A 20,571-nucleotide genomic window follows, 5' to 3' on the forward strand; every position below is an offset into this window, starting at 1 on the left:
GCCATGTTGCAGGCACACGTGTACACTTCCACATGTAAACGCACGAGCACACACACACGCGCACACACACACGAACAATCCGGCAAAGCCACAAGAGAACCGACCCAAGCGTTTCTGTTGTGGACACTAATCCACTTTTCCACTTAGCCAGGATATCGCTTCTGTCCTTTCCCTCTCACTCTCTCCTTCTCCTCCATTTCTCCCCGAGAACCCCCCCCCCCAACCACACACACACACACACACACACACACACACACACACACACACACACACACACACACACACACACACACACACACACACACACACACACACACACACACACACACACACACACACACACACACACACACACACACACACACACACACAAAACAATATGAGAGGCTGATCTGCGTAAATGCTGACGCAGGTGGAAACTCAGCCATTCGCCATAGACTCAGTGAGCCACACTTTCAAGACCCTCTTCAGTCCAACAAAAAAAGAGGGGGATTATTTTTTTGTCTTGGTTCTAAAAGTGGGGTCCAGGGACCCACCTCAGGGAGTTCCTTCCATTTTTACACTGTCAGGGTAATGGGGGTCCTTGATATTAAACCGTTTGAGAAACACTGCTGTAGCCAGTAGCCAATGCACAAGTCAGGCAGAGCACGCCTTGGGTCTCAGACCTGCTTATACCAGCGATCAATAATGTATTGGCTACACCTGCTGCCATTCACAAACCTCAGACATTTTAAGAGTAGTTTTAAACTAACTACCAAAAGGTCAACACATGCAAGGCCAGGGAAGTTTTTTATCTGGATAGTGCTATTTTTCTCTTGCTAACTAGCGGCAGTGTTAACTTTAGCCAACTTCTCCCTCAAGCATGCTGCACACGTAGCCTAGAGTGCCCCAGAACGCAAACAATCAATCCAGTAATAATGTGACATCTGGGAGGAGGGGGTAATAATTATGAGAATAAAAGGTATGACAAATCATTATTAGAGTGAGTTAGGCTCGGCTACATGTCCACACATTTATTATTCACAGTAATAATGGAAAGTACAGTTTATTATGCCACCAATGCAGCTCATTTATTTTGATCCAGACTCTGCACTCCCACAAATGTAGCCTTTGTCTTATACCTTTGTCTTATAAGCCGGAGTTCCAGTAAAAAAATAAAGATAAATGAAAAAAAACGATCAATTTCCTAAATTAACATTTGATAATGTTCTGGCCTGTGATCTATGGCTAAGAAAATAATTGGCCCGAGGCCGAACTTGCTGGCCGGCCCCGCCCTGTATTTTTAAAACATTTAAACCAGGAAAGCATCTGTGTCATTTTTTATTTTAACCACTTTAAACATTATTTTATACTTATATACAAAAATAGCAGATATACAAGCTCATCGTGCCGTGCCATGAGCTTGTATATCTGCAAATCTTTGAATATATATATTTTTTACTAAATGTTTTGCTTCTAGGGGCCCCTGGAACAAAATATTTTGAGATGGGGGTCCGTGGCCAAAATACATATACCGTAATTTTGGGCATGAAAAAGTTTGAGAACCACTGATATAGCAACATAAACATTTTCAGAAAACTATTAACTCTCTCAGTGTCACGCCCCGAGATATCCCGAGTTTTTCCCGAGTACCCTCAGTGCCAGCACGAGAAATCCCGAGTTTTTACTTTTGACTGTGGTCGCGCTATTCTGTTTATTTTTCATGATCACTTTCGCTTCCTGACTCCTTCAGACTCATTGGGTTCCGGTTTCATGACGCAGATTCCGTTTCCGGTTCTCAAATTTTTTTCCCGCGGTCATTTTCGGCCAGAATAGGGAAAGTCACGGTTTTTCACACGGTATAAAAAACAAACGGAGAGGTCCACGTCTACTCTCTTTGGTCTGGGTGACGATCAGTCATCGTAGCCGTGTATCACATCGTAATTTAGCCCGATCAACGATTGTCAAAAATGTCAACATCCGGTTATGACCGGATGTGACGTGAGCCTGTTTGGGAGGGGGCGAGTGAGCCAGCGAGATCATCAATGTGTCGATTTGTTGCTCTCTACTGGTAGAACTGTATTATGGGTTTAAAAACCCAATCAGATCATTTATTTGAATGAAAAATTAAAAAATTAAAAAATTAAAAAAAACGCAAATTGCTGGCACTGGGGGAGTACTTTATGAAAATACTCTTGGCACTGAGAGAGTTAATGGTCTCAATCTATCCTTGAGTTATCTGACTGAACTGGTGTTATACTGTGAACACAGTATGTGTGGTTGTACCTGGTTGAGCTCCTCCTGGTGGTGACAGGCCTCCAGGACCCTGCAGTACTTCCTCTCTCGGTACTTCCTGCGAAGGAAGGTGGCCCGCTTCTCGGCCGACGCCCCCATGTGAAGCTCCTCCTCCAGTGGCAGACTGGCGGCCCAGAAACTGTTGGCGTTCTTGTTGCCCACCTCCAGGAAGAGCTGCGGGAGATCAAAGAGGTCAGGAGGTCACACCAAGGTGGGTTCCAGTTAATCTAACATATTGATTACATCGATTATAAAAAATATCAATAATTTAATAAAATAACCGATCCCTAATTTCAGTAAATTGGGAATGTCATTGTAGACGAAAAGCTTCCAAAAACTTCTAAAAGTTTCAAAAACAGTGAAAATAGTCGATCTACAGGCTCACAGCGCGTCAAGATGCGAGCTTGTACATCAGCTATTTTCACTGTTATTGCGTGACACCGTTGTCAGACAAAGGTTAATAGAATTGTGGATACAAAAAAAAACACACTTCTCGATTATTCGATTTATGGAAAACGTAATTGATAGAATAATCGCTAAGAATTGGGGCCATCACACATGTATCAAACCAAGAGCAAAGGCTAATATGTCTCTATGGCCGGTCTCCCTGGCATTCAGGTGGAATGTTATGAGTATGGCGGCGTCGAGGCTCGAAAATACATCTATAATAAGCTCACAACGTGGCGCGGCACCATCGTACGACAAAGTGTAAACAAGCTTCAGCAAGAGTTGAACTCTGCAACTGGCACACACTCAGGAAATCATTAATGCGGTTAATACTGAACACAGCGAACTCATGCATATTCCATGACGACACTAGCACAACAAGAAAAATGACCCCTGTTCTATTTTGGCCCCGTGCAGAAGCTACTGTATTAAACTAGACACAACAATCACCAAAAGACTATTTTACAGAGGACGTCTGTAGCCTTGAGGTTAGAAGAGCCGGCCGGCACGGCGTCAGGAGGGTTGCCGGTTCAATTTTGGGGGGACCAGGCAGCCGAGGGAGAGGCAGTAGCATGCACGCACTGACCCGTGCGAGGGCGTAGAGTCAAAAGAATAGAATTGATTAGGGACTCTGCGCTAAATCTGCATGCCCTTGAGCCGAGCGCATACCACCACCAGCTCTTAAGCACATCTGGCCTGGCCCTTTGGTACTGTGCTGCTGCCAAGCATAGCTACTAAGAAAATACAGTGCCTGGGCCACGACTTGTCAAGCGAACAATAGCGGCTGATTTCTGTCATCTTCTGGAAGCAGTCATTAACCACTTAAATCCACGTGAACCCTAGCTTCCCTATTCTGGGCATGGCATCATAATAGGCGAACAGTTGGAGAAAATAGGCAAACGTTCGACAGAAATAGCATATCTACATGGTCACAACACGATGCATTGTATACCCAGTCCAACCAAGTAAGGTAATATAGTGGTTAAGCCCTATACTTCATCGAATGACAAATAGCGAAAATAGCGCATGTAAAATCTCACAATGCACTGCACGCGACTTGTTGGGATCTTGTAGACCTGCTATTTTCAGAAGAAAACAATATAATTATAATGCTAATTTAAATGTTAAAAATGTATAACAAATCTTGAAAAAAAAAAGAAAGAATGTGTCCAAAATAGGGACACCAGGGTTAATGTGGTTATTTGAAACAAAAATATTTAGCTTTCTAGAGTAGACTGTAAATAATATTGTTCGAATAGATTAATTGAGGGCAGACTAATACTGAGTTTTAATACTGAGTTTTTAATTGTTTTAATATTTTGTTAAGACACTATACTTGTGTGAAATATCCACACAATTCATATAACTTTATGTGACTCTTTTTAATGAATGGAACTTAAGCCACTTTCAAAAGACAAAGTGGCTGCAGTTCTTTGTGCAAAGATGACATAAAGGCCTTTGTTCAGCATATAGTGTACATGGTTCTGTTCTGTACTGTACCTCCACCAGCTCATTGCTCCACACGCTGATGTCCAACTTCAAGCTCCGCACTTTGGAAATGCTGGGACCCAGCGAGCGATGCTGCCCTAATGCGCACACACACACAGAGAGAAGCATTAGCATTATGGCACACCGACAACCATGAATGCACACACAAACACACAAGTCATAATTATGCGCAAGAAATGAATAGTGTACAGATGTACATTTGAATATAAACATACTTGCAGGTACACACACAAACACGCGCACACAAACACGCACACGCACACACACACACACACACACACACGCGCGCACGCACTATGGCACACCGACAACCATGAATGCACACACAAACGCACAAGTAATAATTATGCACAAGAATAATGTACAGACGTACATTTGAATATAAACATACTTGCAAGCGCACGCACACATGCGCACACACAAACACACCCACACACACACACACACACACACACACACCCCCACGCACTCGCACCCGCACCCGCACACGCACACACACACACACACACAGTGTGAAGTGAAGGGATGAGTACTAAGCAGCAGTCAGTTTACAATACAGGCAAATAGAGCGTGACTGTGAGCTTATTCTCTCACTCACACCAGTCATATTGAGCCCCTCCAGCACTGCTAATTGGAAATGAAAGCACCAAACGAGGGCCATTAATTGCTAATGAATCATGAGTAATTCATTGTTGTTGGTTGCTCGGCCTATTTATTTGGGTGAACGCGGAGCAGGAGGAGGCTTCTGGTGTTGCTCATGGCCAGAGACGGACCACGCATGCATAACACATCGGGAGGCAAATCACTGTATGCTTGCAAATGGGAATTTACTTTCTTGCGGTAATGATTTGAGACTTTATCGCTTTGATGCCATTTCTATGCTCAGGTTAAAGGAGCACTTCACCCCTGGAAGAAGTTCCAGGGGTGACCACAGGGGGGACCACAGGGGGACCACAGCGTATCACTGCCTATAACTTCAACTCCCAGAATGCTTTGGTGCCTTGTGGCAGGGGAGGTTCCATGTGGGTGTGATCTATAACAATAACATCCAAACAGCATGCCAGTGTCGCCATGTCTGCTTATTATAAGCGGCTTCTTTCTAAAATGTAGTTGATATTTGGGCTTGTTTCCAAATGTTTTGATTGCTGTTTAAACCAGTGGTTCTCAAACATGTTCATGTATTTTTCCACAGACCCCCATCTGAAATTATAATTTGTGGCAGGGAGCCCCTAACAAATATGTGTCAAAAATATTCCACATTTTGAAAAGCAAATAAAAATATTTTGCAAAAAAAAAAAAAATCCACATTTTGGACTTTTTCCCCCTCAAGATTTTTTTGTAAATAGCAGATCTACAAGCTCACAATGGGTTGCGAAGCGTTGTGAGCTTGTAGATCAGCAATTTTCAAATATATAATATCCCATGTCTAGGTAAAGTGCTCTTGGCATAGTTATTTTTCTTTTGGGCTTGTTTTCATAGACCTGGCTGCTTATTTCTCTCACAATATCTGGCAACACTGGCTGTCCTCGCAAACGTTCAGCTAGTTACATATATGTCCAAGGATTCGTTAGTGATGTCATATCACTGGGACATCCTCAGTATCTTCATGCAGTTTCACTTCCGTGTCGCATAGTATTGACATCACTGTCACATCCTTGGTATTATGATCCTAGCCTTTCGTGACGGTGTTTGTTTACCAGCGCTGCTACTCCACGCTGTATTTTTTTTTTCAAGCTTGCGCTTATGAAACACTACACAGGATTATTATTTCATGTCAACATTCAAGTACAACTATCAGAAGATAACTCAGGTAAAGTAATGACTCACTCTGCAAGGGCCGCTGGCCGCAGCTAATGGGAGTGGCCGAGTGGGGAAAGAAGGTTGAACAAAGTGTTACGGACACCCCATTGGGGCTGTCTTTTGAGATGGTCTGACTGAGACACGCCGAGACATGTAGTGCGGAAAGGAATGAGACCAATCTCTCATGATGCAAATAACGTCACGAATATTGCGAACATTACTAGATATCTAAAAACACAGATTATTCACAAAAAAAAACCCAGGATCTTGTTTCTTCACTCCTAAACTTCATTAAAAGACCGAAAACTTCTTCCAGGGGTGAAGTGCTCCTTTAAGCACCGTCGCGGGCAAAGGGGTCACTGTGCAGACACGCTCTGAAGGAGAGCATTAGCACTGAGGTTTATTTACATTAGTCCATGAGCCAGAGCCCCAAAATTGAGCAATTATTATCGAAAGAGTGGGCAAAACCAAACCTATATTAAATTGTTCAGAGGGTCAATACGAGTAAATACATGTATGATAACCTCACCACAGGAGCAGCTTTTTCATGGTTATCACACATTTTGTAATTTTCCCCATACGTACATGACAGGTCAAAAAATGACAACATTTTAAAAAGAGTTATCATAATGAAACTTCCTGAGTTGATTACTTACATGAAGACAATGATTTATCGTATTACAAGTTTTCTGAAATTGTATATTTAAATATGCAAATTATGCATTAGGAAAATATGCCCAAATTTGCATAACTTTCCAGAATCAACATTGGAACATTGGACAAAGCCAGAGTCAACATACTTATTTCATTTTGTTAAGATGTTGGAGTCAAAGGTTTTTAACGAGGGAATATTCAACATCTGGCTCAATTTTGGGGCTCTGGCTCATGGACTGAATGCCTAATTTGCATATTTAAATATACAATTTCAGAAAACTTGTAATACGATAAATCATCGTCTTCATGTAAGTAATCAACTCAGGCAGTTTCATTATAACTCTTTTTAAAATGTTGTCATTTTTTGACCTGTCATGTACGTATGGGGAAAATTACAAAATGTGTGATAACCATGAAAAAGCTGCTCCTGTGGTGAGGTTATCATACATTTATTTACTCGTATTGACCCTCTGAACAATTTAATATAGGTTTGGTTTTGCCCACTCTTTCGATAATAATTGCTCAATTTTGGGGCTCTGGCTCATGGACTACATACGGTAGCATGCTGTTTAAGTAGGGCCGAGCAACAATTTTGACCGAATACTTCGACGTCGATATTGCGACAATAATACTGCGTTATATATTATTTTATATTATAATAATATTATTGTGTGTGTGGGGGGGGGGGGGTAAATGTCATTATTTACCAAATTAAATGTGTAAATGTTTGTGATTGTTTGATAAATAATCATCAGTATTGCCTACACTGTATAATAACTGAATTGAATTGGCAAAGGCAAATAACACAGCTCATTTTACTGTAATGCAGCCGTTAACCACTTTAACCCCAGGGGTCTCTATTTTGGGCACGTTATTGTCAATCTAGGAACCCATCTACAGCAAAAGCCAGATATACAAGCTCTGTGAACTTGTAGATCAGCTATTTTCACTGTTTATTTTTTTCATCAATCGCAATCGAGGCACAAGTTTTGTGTTGCACAGCGCTATACTCCATCCACACCTTTCAGACCCCACTTTGCTTCCATGGCTTTTCAGCGGCTCTCTCTCTCGCTGGATGAGGACGAGTTGGGAGGGAAAACGGAGAGGAGATAAACAAAGAGCCCTGCATTTAACGTTACCGTGGCAACTGTTGCTGGCAGCTGCCTCCGTCCGTGAGCTGCTTTCGGAGATGAAGGAGTTTTACTGCAGTTACGTGAGGCGCGGAGGGGGGGGGTGCCCATCGTTCTCCATACAACATCTTTGCTTATAACTTGACAGGTTGTGTTTGATTGTGGGGCGAAAGGGTAGAGCGAAGCGAGGGAAAGACGGGAGATTAGGAAGGCGGGCAGGTGCATGCAAAGTAACTAAGTACGTTTACTCAAGTACTGCACTTGAGTGCACTTTTCAGGATTTTTTTACTTTACTGGAGTGTTTCCAATTTTCAAATATTGTACTTTTTACTCCACTACAATCCTTTGAAAAATGTTGTAAATGGTAAATGATAAACAGTGCATTTATATAGCGCTTTTATCCAAAGCGCTTTACATCCAGTAGATTGTGCATTACGTTCACCCATTCACACACACATTCACACACCGATGGCGGAGGAAACCATGCAAGGCACCAACCTGCTCATCGGGAGCAGTTAGGGGTTCAGCGTCTCGCTCAAGGACACTTCAACACTAACTCTTCTGGGGGAGCCCGGGATCGAACTGGAAACCTCAAGGCTTCCATCCGGCCGCTCTACCGGCCACTCTACCCCTGAGCCACTGCCGTATGTTACAAAACATACATTAACCACTTCAGCCCTACATACTTTGGCTATTTGAAAATAGCCGATCTACAAGCTCACAATGCGTCGCGATGCGACGCATTGTGAGCTTGTAGATCTGGTATTTTCAAAAGATTTTTATACATTTTATAGATTTGAAAACTTGTGAAATGGGACATTCTGCATAATGCGCGTACGTTCTACTTTTGGTACTTTAAGTACATTTTGATACCAAAACTTTTGTTCTTTTACTTAAGTAATTTTTTAATTCCGGACTCTACATTGCAGTATTGATACTTTTACTTAAGTAAAAAAAAAGAAGTACTTCTTACATCACTGGATGAATGTGCATGTGTGGCGATGTAGGGAGGAATGTGTCTGTGTCAAAGGACAGACAGAGTCCCTTATGTGGAAGTAAACGAGGGCAAACTGTGGGAGCAGAAAAAGTGTGACACACACATGCTCACACCATCACAGGGGCTAGAAGCTATACCACCAGACTATTAAAATTCCCCCGGAGCTTCGCTCAAAACCCCCGTTTCATTCTGCCCTGGCACGCACAGAAGAAAGGCAATCTGGGATAATTTTTTACCATTAGTCCTCTCATTACGCCTTTCCTCTTCCTCTCATTCACCATTTCTCTTTATTGTCCATGACACCGGAGCACTAATTAAAAGTCTGCGCCGTCATTGATATTCCAAACGGACCGCTGTCTAATTTAACCCGTTCAAACCGGGAACGCATCTGTGTGTCATTTTTGGATTTTTGGCTAAAACGCATTATTTTACACTTTGGCTATTCAAAAATAGCAGATATACAGTACAAGCTCAGCTTGTAGATCTGCTATTTTTGAAAAATCATGAAAATGTGTGTATATATATATTTTTTTAAAGCGAACATTTGTAACTCAAATCTTCCCTGGAACAGAATATTTTGAGATGGGGGTCCTCCGCCAAATACATATACATTTTGCGGTGCTTGACATGAAAACATTTTTTCAACTAGAACACATTTGTAGAATCGGCTATTATTTTTTGTTTCAAAGGTGGGAGTATTTATTATAATTTATATGCTCTTTATCTTAATTTAATGATATCCTCTTTTTTTTTTAAAGTGCATTGTTGCACTTGTTACTGTATTTTGTATTCTGTAAAGCACTTTGGATTGCCCTGGTGTATGAAAAGTGCTACATAAATAAAGTTGCCTTGCCTTGCCTTGCCTTGCCTTGAGGTCTTAAAGGGTTAAAGAGCGTGCATGCCGCGCAGACCAACAGTGGCTAGGATCACTCAATCTCACTCCCTCCCTCACTCTCTCTTTCTCTCTCTCTCTCTCCCAGAGTGTCGACAAAATGTAATATTAAACATCCCTGCAAATGAAATCATTTAAGGGCTTTTGAAACGGGGGGGGATGTTGAGAAAATCTGAGGCGTGCCAATTACACAGTGCTTGTCGGGAGGCAAGGTGAAGGAGCAAATTAAAACGTACGGCTTCTCCGAGAAGAAGCTATCTCAGGCCGCTCGATGGATTCGGGGAGGGGGGGATTGTGGGTATACAGAAAAGCGGCCTAGAACGCCAGGAAGGAAGGAATGACGTGTCAACATGTGTTTTAAAGGGCGTACTTTGATGAATGTAACATGCATGCACACTGCAAAATCCACAGTGTTCATACAGAGTATAAAAATGGGTACGTTTGTTTTTACACATGGATTAAATGAACACTCTGGACTGTGTATGCCTCCGGTACGCTATAATCCCCTCGCTCCATTTTTCCACCTTAATTCCCACTGAGTTAGCCCATTAAAACCGGGAAAGCGTGTGTCATTTTAGACTTTTGCCTATTCAAAAATAGCAGATGTACAAGCCCATAGTGCCGTTATCTTGTATACATCTGCTATTTTGTAAAAAATAAATAAAAAATCTTCGAAAAGTATATCACGAAAAGGTTTGAGAACTACCAAAGTAGAAGGCAATTGTCAGAATGGGCCTCAGGTCTAAATGGGATAGAGAACATCTCAAACACAGACGGAAGTCACACTGTACAGTAAACTGATGACCACCGTGACCAGAGGACAGTGGACACCCCCACCCCCCACTCCCAACCCCCACAACCCACCATCCATCAATATGTTTGTCCCCGCTCTAATCGTGTTTAGCGTATCAAGGAGCGGCTCCAGGCCCCGGTGGCCTAATCTTTGTTGTCATTTCATCTCAGTCATCCGGCAGCATGGCCAAAGAGATTAGAATGAGACCACAGGCCAGACGCCAAGCCCCCATAAGTGGCTTATCACCTGAGATCTTATCCCCCAATTGAGCCTCCAGGTCAGAGAACAACATACTCTGTCTCTCTCACACACACACACACACACACACACACACACACACACACACACACACACACACACACACACACACACACACACACACACACACACACACACACACACACACACACACACACACACACACACACACACACACACACACACACACACACACACACACACACACACACACACATAGACTCGAGCACAAACAAACATTCACTTTAAGATTCTTTCAACTTTCAGACCATGACGCCTTTAAACTCTCCAAAACACTTCCAACCTGCTGGCACCTCTACTTTTGGCATGTCATTATAAGCTTGTAGTTCGGGTATTTTTGCTATTCATCGTACAACAATGTATATTTCACATTTGCCTGAAAATAGCCGATCTACAAGCTCACAAAGAGCATACCAAGTAGAGTGCCAACTCAATTCCTTTTTAGTATATACTCTATACTAAGTATAGAGGCTCTAAGTGGTTACGTGGATAAAGACCCAACTTTCATGTACTACCCCCCGCCCCCAACACCACCCCACTCTTTGTGTAGGTATTGTAAACAGAAAATCTTGCCATATATAATTGATTGATCAGCCTGCTCTGTAGGTTGCAGAAGGGCTCATAGGGCGGCACTCGGTACCACACCATGAGCTTGTATATCTGCTATTTTTGAATAGCCCAAAGTATAGAATAATTGTTTAAGTGACAGATGCGTTCCCGGTTTTCAATGGGTTAATAAGCCATCAGTTTGGGTGTTTACATTGTGCTCTGCTGACGGCTGCTGCTATGCAACAATGTTAATGTATTATCTCTCTCTCTCTCTGGGTCTGTCTGTCTGTCTCTCTCTCTCTCAGTTTAACTTCACTATCCATCAACTCAGCTTGGCGAAAGTGAATCTTTTTAATGTCTCATAAATCAAATGACTTAAAGGTAGGACAACTTCAGATATTTACATGCCAGTCCATCTCTAAACAACAATATCAGATGTAAAAGAGAGAAAAAAAGGGGGGAATTATATGGAAATAACTTAATATGCGAACAGTTCTCCATTAATGCTGAAATTGCAGCTGTCTCATCATCAATCATGACATTATGAGTGTGGAGTAAGTTGCTAGCTGATACCGTACTGGGCTGGCTGTGGTATAATATTGGCCTGTAAATGTACATTGTAAACGTCTGGCATTCAAAGCAGCTATATTTTGCCAGCCTTTCGACTGGTAACGTGTGAAATTAAATGTATATTGATGACATAAGTATCCTTGTATTTGTTTATATGGAGCTTGTGTGAGTTTACCACCGTGGAATTGTTCCACTCCTGGCATCACAAAAATATTATTTACTGGATGGTTTTGTTGCATGTTGGAGCGGGGCGGATATAGAAGGGTTAACCCTAAGAAGTTCAAATACAGGTTTCCAAAATATAACACATTTATTGTTTATGAGAATGACAAATTATACTATTTTCCACATCATTTGAATACCCAGCATTTAAATGTTTCCCTGCCTTTAGCCCAGGGGTGTCGAACTCATTTTGGGGTGAGGGCCAGATTGGTCAAATGGTGACTTGATGGGGGCCGGAACCAGTTGCGGGCGCACATGCGCGCTCACACGCACTCAGACACTGCTACTAACTATGCATATCACCTTCTTTTTTTTTTATGTATTAAGAAGAATAGCTACTTTAATTATTGACATTAAAAACAAACAATGCCATTTGTAATAATAATAATAATAATAATAATAATAACAATAATAATAATAATAATAATAATAATAATAATAATAATAATAATAATAATGATAATAATAAACCATTTTAAGTAGAATAATTCAATTTGAAGTTAAACAATACCTGGTAATGTGTGTGGGTGGTTAAATAATTAGATTTATAGAACAGTGGTGTAAAGTAACTAATTACATTTACTCAAGTACTGTACCTAAGTAAAGATTTGAGGTATTTTTACTTTACTAGAGTATTTCCAGTACTTTTACTTCTACTCCACTACACCTGAGTCACTGCTATAACTACAGTATATCAAATTCTTGGCCGAAACCGAATACCGAATATAGGAAACACTTGGCCGAGTGGCTGAAAATGATTATTTAAAAAATATATATATACATTTTCTTAAATATTATTTTGTACCATTTTTGTCATGGCTATGCCTCTGTTGTAGAGCTACATGATTATGGCAACACTTATCATAACTATAATCCATAGATCACTTATTTAAAGCATATTTTTAGAATTATTTATTTACTATTGTGTAGTAATATAATACAATATGTCTCAAAACCTTAGCATGCCATACAGTTGAAGTATTGCAAATTAAATAAATGATTTCAAGAAATTAAAACTAACATTGAATAGCCTAACAAAAGGCAATATAATGTCTGCAGTAATCAGGCCTGGAATTTCGTCATTTTAGGGGCAAGGCCACTTGGCCTTTGGTGTTGTAATTTTGGCTATTTTCACGATTTTAAATTGTTTTAAATAATAATAAAAAAAAGGAACATACAAGATTTCCAACGATAATATATAGCCAATATATGGTTCTGTATCAGTATATGAGTCAGTTTTTGCAGATTTCATTCTAATTGGCTACTATGCCTGCATATGAATTTCATGGGCCTGGGTAGGTCACTCTGGCTTGGCGGAGATATGCCCTGTTGCGCACGCAACACACAGCAACAGCAGGTGAAAGCAATTCACTTAAACGAGGGCTGTGTTGCGCATCAAAAAACGGTTATTGCTTTCAGTTTCATTTCAGAAAGACACACACACACACACACACACACACACACACACACACACACACACACACACACACACACACACACACACACACACACACACACACACACACACACACACACACACACACACACACACACAGTCAATCGTTCACAGCTGGTGTTAATTATTTAGCCCTGCGCAGGCTCTTCGCTGGTTATCCTACTAATGTCACACCCTCTGACAAATGGATTCTAACTTTCAAGATTAGAACAGCAACACTGGTTACAAAGTGGGGGGAGCGGGCTGTGGGGAGGAATGCAGCCACTCTCTACTCCTCCAGATGATCGAGAGACGCAACTGACATATACTTCTCCATACAATGGTGTTTTACCGGATTTGTGATGCTGTTGAAAAAGCATTCTCTCAGGTAGAGTTGAATGGTGATGGTCCTCTGTATGTTAATGACCTTGGCTGTGGCTTCACGGCTTGGTCATTGTTCTCACATAACAAGTTTGTCCAGTATTCAACCCCCAGGCAGCCAGTAAGGAGCTGCTGGGCGCTGGCGTTTTTTTCTGCCTTTTTTTTTTCTCTCTCGTTTTTTTTCCATTAGAGGTAGTATTAAATGCCGTTTTTTCAAATCACCTCGCGGGCCAGATTTGACGACGTCGCGGGCCACAAACGGCCCGCGAAACACCAGTTTGACATCACTGCTTTAGCCCATTCGAACCGGGAAAGCATCTGTGTCATTTTAGATGTTAGCGTTGGCTATTAAAAAATAGCAGATATACAAGCTTGCAGCGCGTCACTTGTATATCTGCTATTTTTGAACATTTTTGAAAAATCGTGAAAGTGTGAGAACTAACTGATGGGCATTTGTAGAATCGGCCTCAGGTCTTAATGGGTTGTTAAAGGGGCAGGAATTGTGGGCGTGTGCACAAGTGTGTGCATATTTCCTACACTGTGCATGCACACATTGACATTCGCGCAAGTGCATGCGAGTGCATATGACTGCACGTGTGTCTACAACTGCATGCGTTTGGACGCGATCAGGTCTGCTTGCGGTACAAAGCATTCTGCGCTTGCCAGAGCCACTGAACTAAACAACCAAAAGGAGAAACCACACACCATCCTCCAATACCGTTCTGCTTTACCTGCACATTTCTTACAGATGACCACCACCAGGTTGACCGACGCCCACTCCGGACGCGGGGCGTGGCAGTCGGCACAGATCCGGTTGGCCTCGTTGAACCAGATCTTCTCGGCCACTTCGTAGTCGGAAAGCGTCTCCGCGATCGATTCCTGGACTGCTTCAATCCACTCCTCCCTCTCCCGTTCTGACTCGGCCGTGAAGCTGTAAACCATTGATTTTTTTTTTGCCCCAACATCCACACGCACGTGCACACACACAAACACACACACACACACAGACAACACCCCACCATTATTGATTTGAATCGAGAGAGCAATTAAACAGTATAGTATCGCCTGGCAGGGTTGCGTGGGTCTGTGGGATCTTCTGTAGTCTTGACACTAACAGCAGTGTGTCTATGTGTGTTTGTGGTAAATGATTTGTTAATCACAATGTCTTCAGTGCAGTTCAGTTCAGTTTCTTTTCAGCAGTTTTTGGACAAAGAATATATGTATAGTGTACAACAGTGCAATTTAGAACAAGAACACCGCAATTCGGTGCCACGGTGGCACAATCTTTAACAAGTCCATGGTACAGCTGGTCAAGTCCATTTGACATGATAGAGTGTCCAGGAATGCCGAAAAAGGGCATTTTGGACAATAACTTTATCATCCCTATTCTGGGCATGTCATAATAGGCGAACATTCAGTGAAATAGGCGAACATTAGAACAGCTGATCTTCACAAGACGATGGGTTGTGAGCTTACAGATCGGCTATTTTCAGAGAAGAGATTTGGTGTAGAGGGGAGTAAAAAAAGGAGTGGGCCATGGATAAGTCCTCTGGGGGACCAAGTCCCCAGGACGTGTTTGTCTTATCCTTTTTGCTTTAATGTCCTACTGTAACACGTTCTGTTCACCTTTCTGACTAATACAAGTATTCAATCAATCAATCAATCAATCAATCAGTCAACATAGTATAAAGGGTTGAAGTGGTTAAATTAAATGGAGGGTATAGGATTTTAATTTACAAGTCCTCATGGATGCTAGTCACAATAAGTCGGAACAGCTGACAAAAATAAAAAACAACTAAACAGTTTAGAAGCTGAGAATAAAACCAGATAATTCAAAAGGCATGTGTGCTATTAAGGCTGATCCATTCACAGATCCTATATACAATACATTCATATGTTATGTTTGTTTTAGTTAGTTAGTTTTATGCAGGCAGCCAAATGGGAATGCATCAGAGCTGGCGCTGTAATCTGACTTTTCATTGGGACTTTCATCACATCACATGCATCTACAGCAGGGAGTCTACAACGTTTTTCAGGCCAAGTACACCCTAGCTGAGAGAGATATGAAGCAGGGACCCCACACTATACATATTGGATTCATGTTAAATGTGTGTTTTCAGACATTTAACGACTTAAACCCTCAATACTTTGTAAACTTCACCTTTGGCTCGGTACTTGTTCAGATCTTTTTTCCCTCTACACCAAACCTCTTTGCCAAAAATAGCAGATCTACAAGCTCACAAGGCCTCGCGCTGCGAGGCCTTGTGAGCTTGTAGATCTGCTATTTTCGGCTAACGTTCCCCTCAGAATAGGGATGCTAGGGTTCAAGTGGTTAGTGTAAAAAATGAAAGAAGACCCTATCACACAAAGATTTGGCGGCCCCCCTGCAGTATCTCCGAGGACCCGCTAGGGGTCCCGGACCCCCTGTTGAAGACCCCTTGATCTACGATAACTAGCGGTGCTAACAGGGAGTATGCTTCTCTATCTCATCCACCCACAAAGTGACCTCTATCAGGCCGAAGGTCCTATGACCCCCCCAGAACCTGCGAAAGGTCATGGCACCATGCAGGCTCCTCTAACGAGGTGGTGAGCAGAGATGAGCGCGGGCGGAAGCTCCATCCACCGCACAGGTCTGTATAATAACATACATTACAGTCTGTGCCTAAAGATAGGATACATGGGAGTGTGTGTGTGTGCGTGCGCACATCACATAAGACACGTGCACGTACTGTTCACACAAATACGCAGAGAACACTTACTATCAGGCACTTGTTTTCAATTTAAAAAGACTCCAAGATACACATGCACTGCGCCTGAACACGCACACTCTCCCATCGCCTTTCTCTCTCCTGGGACTGTGATAGTTCTCCCAAATTGGGTGTCTATCAGGGACGTTGAGTGTGTGTGTGTGTGTGTGTGTGTGTGTGTGTGTGTGTGTGTGTGTGTGTGTGTGTGTGTGTGTGTGTGTGTGTGTGTGTGTGTGTGTGTGTGTGTGTGTGTGTGTGTGTGTGTGTGTGTGTGTGTGTGTGTGTGCGTGCGTGCGTGTGTGTGAAGTAGCCCAGACAGACTGCAGTCAATCCCCCGTCTCTTAATCCAACCATATCTCTCACTCATTAGTCTCCTAGAGAGAAGACAAGCACGCACACACACGCACACACACAGCATGTCTATTACTATCTAACCGGCACACATAAAGATGCACATCACAGACACACTGCAGAGCTCTGATTGGGAGGGAGGCTGCATGTGACTGTGTGACTGTGTGACTGTGTGTGTGTGTGTGTGTGTGTGTGTGTGTGTGTGTGTGTGTGTGTGTGTGTGTGTGTGTGTGTGTGTGTGTGTGTGTGTGTGTGTGCGTGCGTGCGTGCGTGCGTGCGTGCGTGCGTGCGTGCGTGCGTGCGTGCGTGCGTGCGTGCGTGCGTGCGTGCGTGCGTGCGTGCGTGCGTGCGTGCGTGCGTGCGTGCGTGCGTGCGTGCGTGCGTGCGTGCGTGCGTGCGTGTTTACATTAGGGCAGCATCCCTCACTGGGTCCCAGTGTGTGTGTGTGTGTGTGTTTCTGTATGTGTGCATGCATGTTGAAATGTCAGAGTGAGTGTACGTGTGTGTACTGTACTGTATACAAGACATTTTAAATGAACTGATAACAACCAATCTGCGTCAATGGATGTGCTGGAGTTTGAGAGTGAGGGGGGGAGAGAGAGAGAGAGAGAGAGAGAGAGAGAGAGAGAGAGAGAGAGAGAGAGAAAGTAAAGACACATTAAGGAGAAGTGGGACCACTGGTCTCCATGGCAACCCCACAGGTCTGGCTCTACCCGGTGTCTCTGTGCGGACAGTTAAGTGTCAAACAGATGGGTGTGGGGGGGGGGACCCAACTGGCCAATCCTGAGTAGCCCCCTGCCCAGATCAATAGGTTGATTGGGTTCTTCAGACATTCGGTGCCAATCGTTCTGTGCCAGCATCTGTCTGTCTGTCTGTCTGTCTGTCTGTCTGTCTGTCTGTCTGTCTGGCTGGCTGTCTGGCTGGCTGTCTGGCTGGCTGCCTGCTCACATCATCTGCTGAACCTAGGCTATGTTCAAACTGGCTACTATATCTTTTTTGTTGTATGAACTGTTGTGAAGTGCACAGAGACCCTTTGGGGTGATGTTGCACTATAAATAAAAATAAACTGAAACTGGCAGGCCGCTAATCACATTGTTGGCCAATCCAGATTGGAATCAGATTGTGTTGCTGTCGGGTGTTTTTTTTATTTTTTTTAAGTTAAAATAGCTACAACCTCACATCGCGTTACTGTAGATCTGCCAATTTCACTGCTTTTGTGTGACACTCTTGTGTGATGAAGTAAGGCATTAATTTACGGGGAAAAAAGACAAATGGAGTCGCGTCAGTGCAGCGCTATGAGCTTGCAGATCTGCTATTTATTTTTAATCTCGAAAACGTGTGCATATCTTTGAATATACTGTATATATTTTTTAGAGTGAACTTTTTTTTATTTTTTTTATCCCACGATTTTGTAACCCTATTTTTTACACCCAGTGCCAATTGTCTATGTAATCCTGGGCACTACCTTCCCTCTGCCAACCTAGGGAGGACAGGGCCGAGCTCATGCCTCCTTCAATGCATGAGAGCCAACTGACCTTCTTGTCACCTGACAGGGGAGAGTTTCCCTGGTTGGACGTAGCGCGTGGAAGGAACACGTTATTCCACAGTTCCCTTCCCCTCCATCAGGCGCCCCGGCTGGCCAGGGGGAGGCAGTATAGTGACCAGGATTACTGCATGTTTTTTGTGAGGGTACCTACCCTAGGAGACACGGGGAGAACATGCAAACTCCACACAGAAAGGCCCTTTAGCCAACGCCACCTAAGGTATGGGCACTGATGACGCGGAGGAGAGAACACACCCCCAGCGCCCACAGCGTCCCCTGCGGGAATCGAACCCAGGACCTTCTAGCTGTGAGGCGACAGCACTACCGACTGTGCCACTGTGCCCCAGAGTGAACATTTTTAACTCAAATCTTTGCTTATGGGGGTCCCTGGCACAAAACAGTTTCAGATGGGGGTCCGCGGCCAAATGTATATCAATTTAGGGGTCCTTGGCATGAAAAAGGTTGAAAACCACTGCTACAGAGGACCTGTGGGAGGTGAGAGTCAGGGAGACAGCCTTGAACTACACAGACACGACACTTGAGACACTCTCAAGCCCCAGCTGAGGCCAAAAAAAACCAACGTCCTCGCTCCTGACAATGGAGAGCGAGGAGCGAGACGACCTTCAGAGTAAAATGGCAGAAGAGAAGAAGAGGTCCAATGAGAAATGTAACGAGCCAGATTTATGCTGTTATGTTTCAAAAATATTCCAATTTTTTTCAATATTTTTTGAAGATAGCAGAACTACAAGCTTGTGAGCTGTAGTTCTGTTGTGAGCTTGTAGATCTGCAATTTTTTCATAGCCGATGTAAACAGGTTTACAGTGTGACCCAGTCACTGCTTTTGGGCTTGTTTTCATAGACCTGGTTGCTTGTTTTTCCTCGCAAAATCTGGCAACACGGTTGCAGGTCACATAAGAAGAAATGCTACTTATTTACAGAGACGACAGTGCGGATGGGGTGGTGCCGGGTGTTCTCGGTCGCTACGCCTGAGTGTGCCCTCGCACACAACAACCTGATTAGAGCCTTCGCTTTGATTACAAGCGTTGTGTTTGGTTAACCTGTTTACCGTACATGCGGCGAGAGAGAGAGAGAGGTCGTTCATTAACGTTTCAATACTCACGCAGACTGAGGCTTTGTTTTGTCATTTGTCAACCCTTCTCTTCCCTCTGTTAGTTTACAAGCGCAACTTGCAGCTTCCTGTCAGAAAAATCCACCCACGCTAATTGACGTCTCTCTGTTGGCGAAGCAGCAGCTGCCGGTTTGGTTGTGGTGAATATAGCGTATTTACTATTTATGGTTATTTACTCGGCATTCCGAAAGTGACAGAGACACCGCGGATCTCACACACAAACACAAATTGAAGCAATGTGTTACTTTTTTTAAATGCAGGACGCGGTAGTCATAACATACTGTATAAGCCCCAGCTGTAATCAGCTGTCAGCCCCGCGCTCATTGAATAAGCGTTTCTAATCAGCCATGCATTTCTACGGACCGATCACCACACCATTCTCACAACAAGGTGGTCCTTTTAACCCATTAAGACCTGGAACTGTGTCATTTTTAGATTTGAGCTAAAAAGCATTATTTTACACTTTGGGCTATTCAAAAATAGCAGATATACAAGCTCATAGCGCGGCACCGAGTGCCGCGCTACGAGCTTGTAGATCTGCTATTTTTGAAAAATCTTGAAAATGTGTGCAAATCTTTGAATATATATTTTTTTAAAGCGAACATTTTTAACTCAAATTTTAACTTTGCTTCTGGGGGTCACTGGAACAACATATTTTGATGGGGGTCCGCGGCCAAATACATATAATTTTGGGGGTCCTTGACATGAAAAAGATTGAGCACCACTGATATAGAAACATACGTTTTTCAGAAAACTGTTGCGATTTAGGAGACATGTAGAATCGGCTTCAGGTCTCAATGGGTTAAATGTGGCTCCCTCCTCCACTTGAACTCGGCGACACCAATGCTGCCTCAGTTTACAGTTTAGGC

General features: G+C 43.0%; 1 protein-coding gene across 1 annotated transcript in view; it reads right to left on the minus strand.

Annotated features, from left to right (window-relative positions):
• arap2 (ArfGAP with RhoGAP domain, ankyrin repeat and PH domain 2) overlaps nucleotides 1-20,571 on the minus strand; it is a 197,589-nt gene that overhangs the window by 98,245 nt on the left and 78,773 nt on the right. Inside the window, exons 12-14 of the mRNA XM_080451401.1 lie at nucleotides 14,664-14,863; nucleotides 4,222-4,307; nucleotides 2,266-2,448 (exon numbers count right to left, since the gene is read on the minus strand). Coding sequence (XP_080307527.1) covers nucleotides 2,266-2,448; nucleotides 4,222-4,307; nucleotides 14,664-14,863 — 469 coding nt within the window. The remainder of the gene's footprint in view (nucleotides 1-2,265; nucleotides 2,449-4,221; nucleotides 4,308-14,663; nucleotides 14,864-20,571) is intronic.

This window comes from Gymnoscopelus braueri, assembly GCF_963280865.1.
Source record: "Gymnoscopelus braueri genome assembly, chromosome: 15".
In the NCBI taxonomy this organism is placed as follows: Eukaryota; Metazoa; Chordata; class Actinopteri; order Myctophiformes; family Myctophidae; genus Gymnoscopelus; species Gymnoscopelus braueri.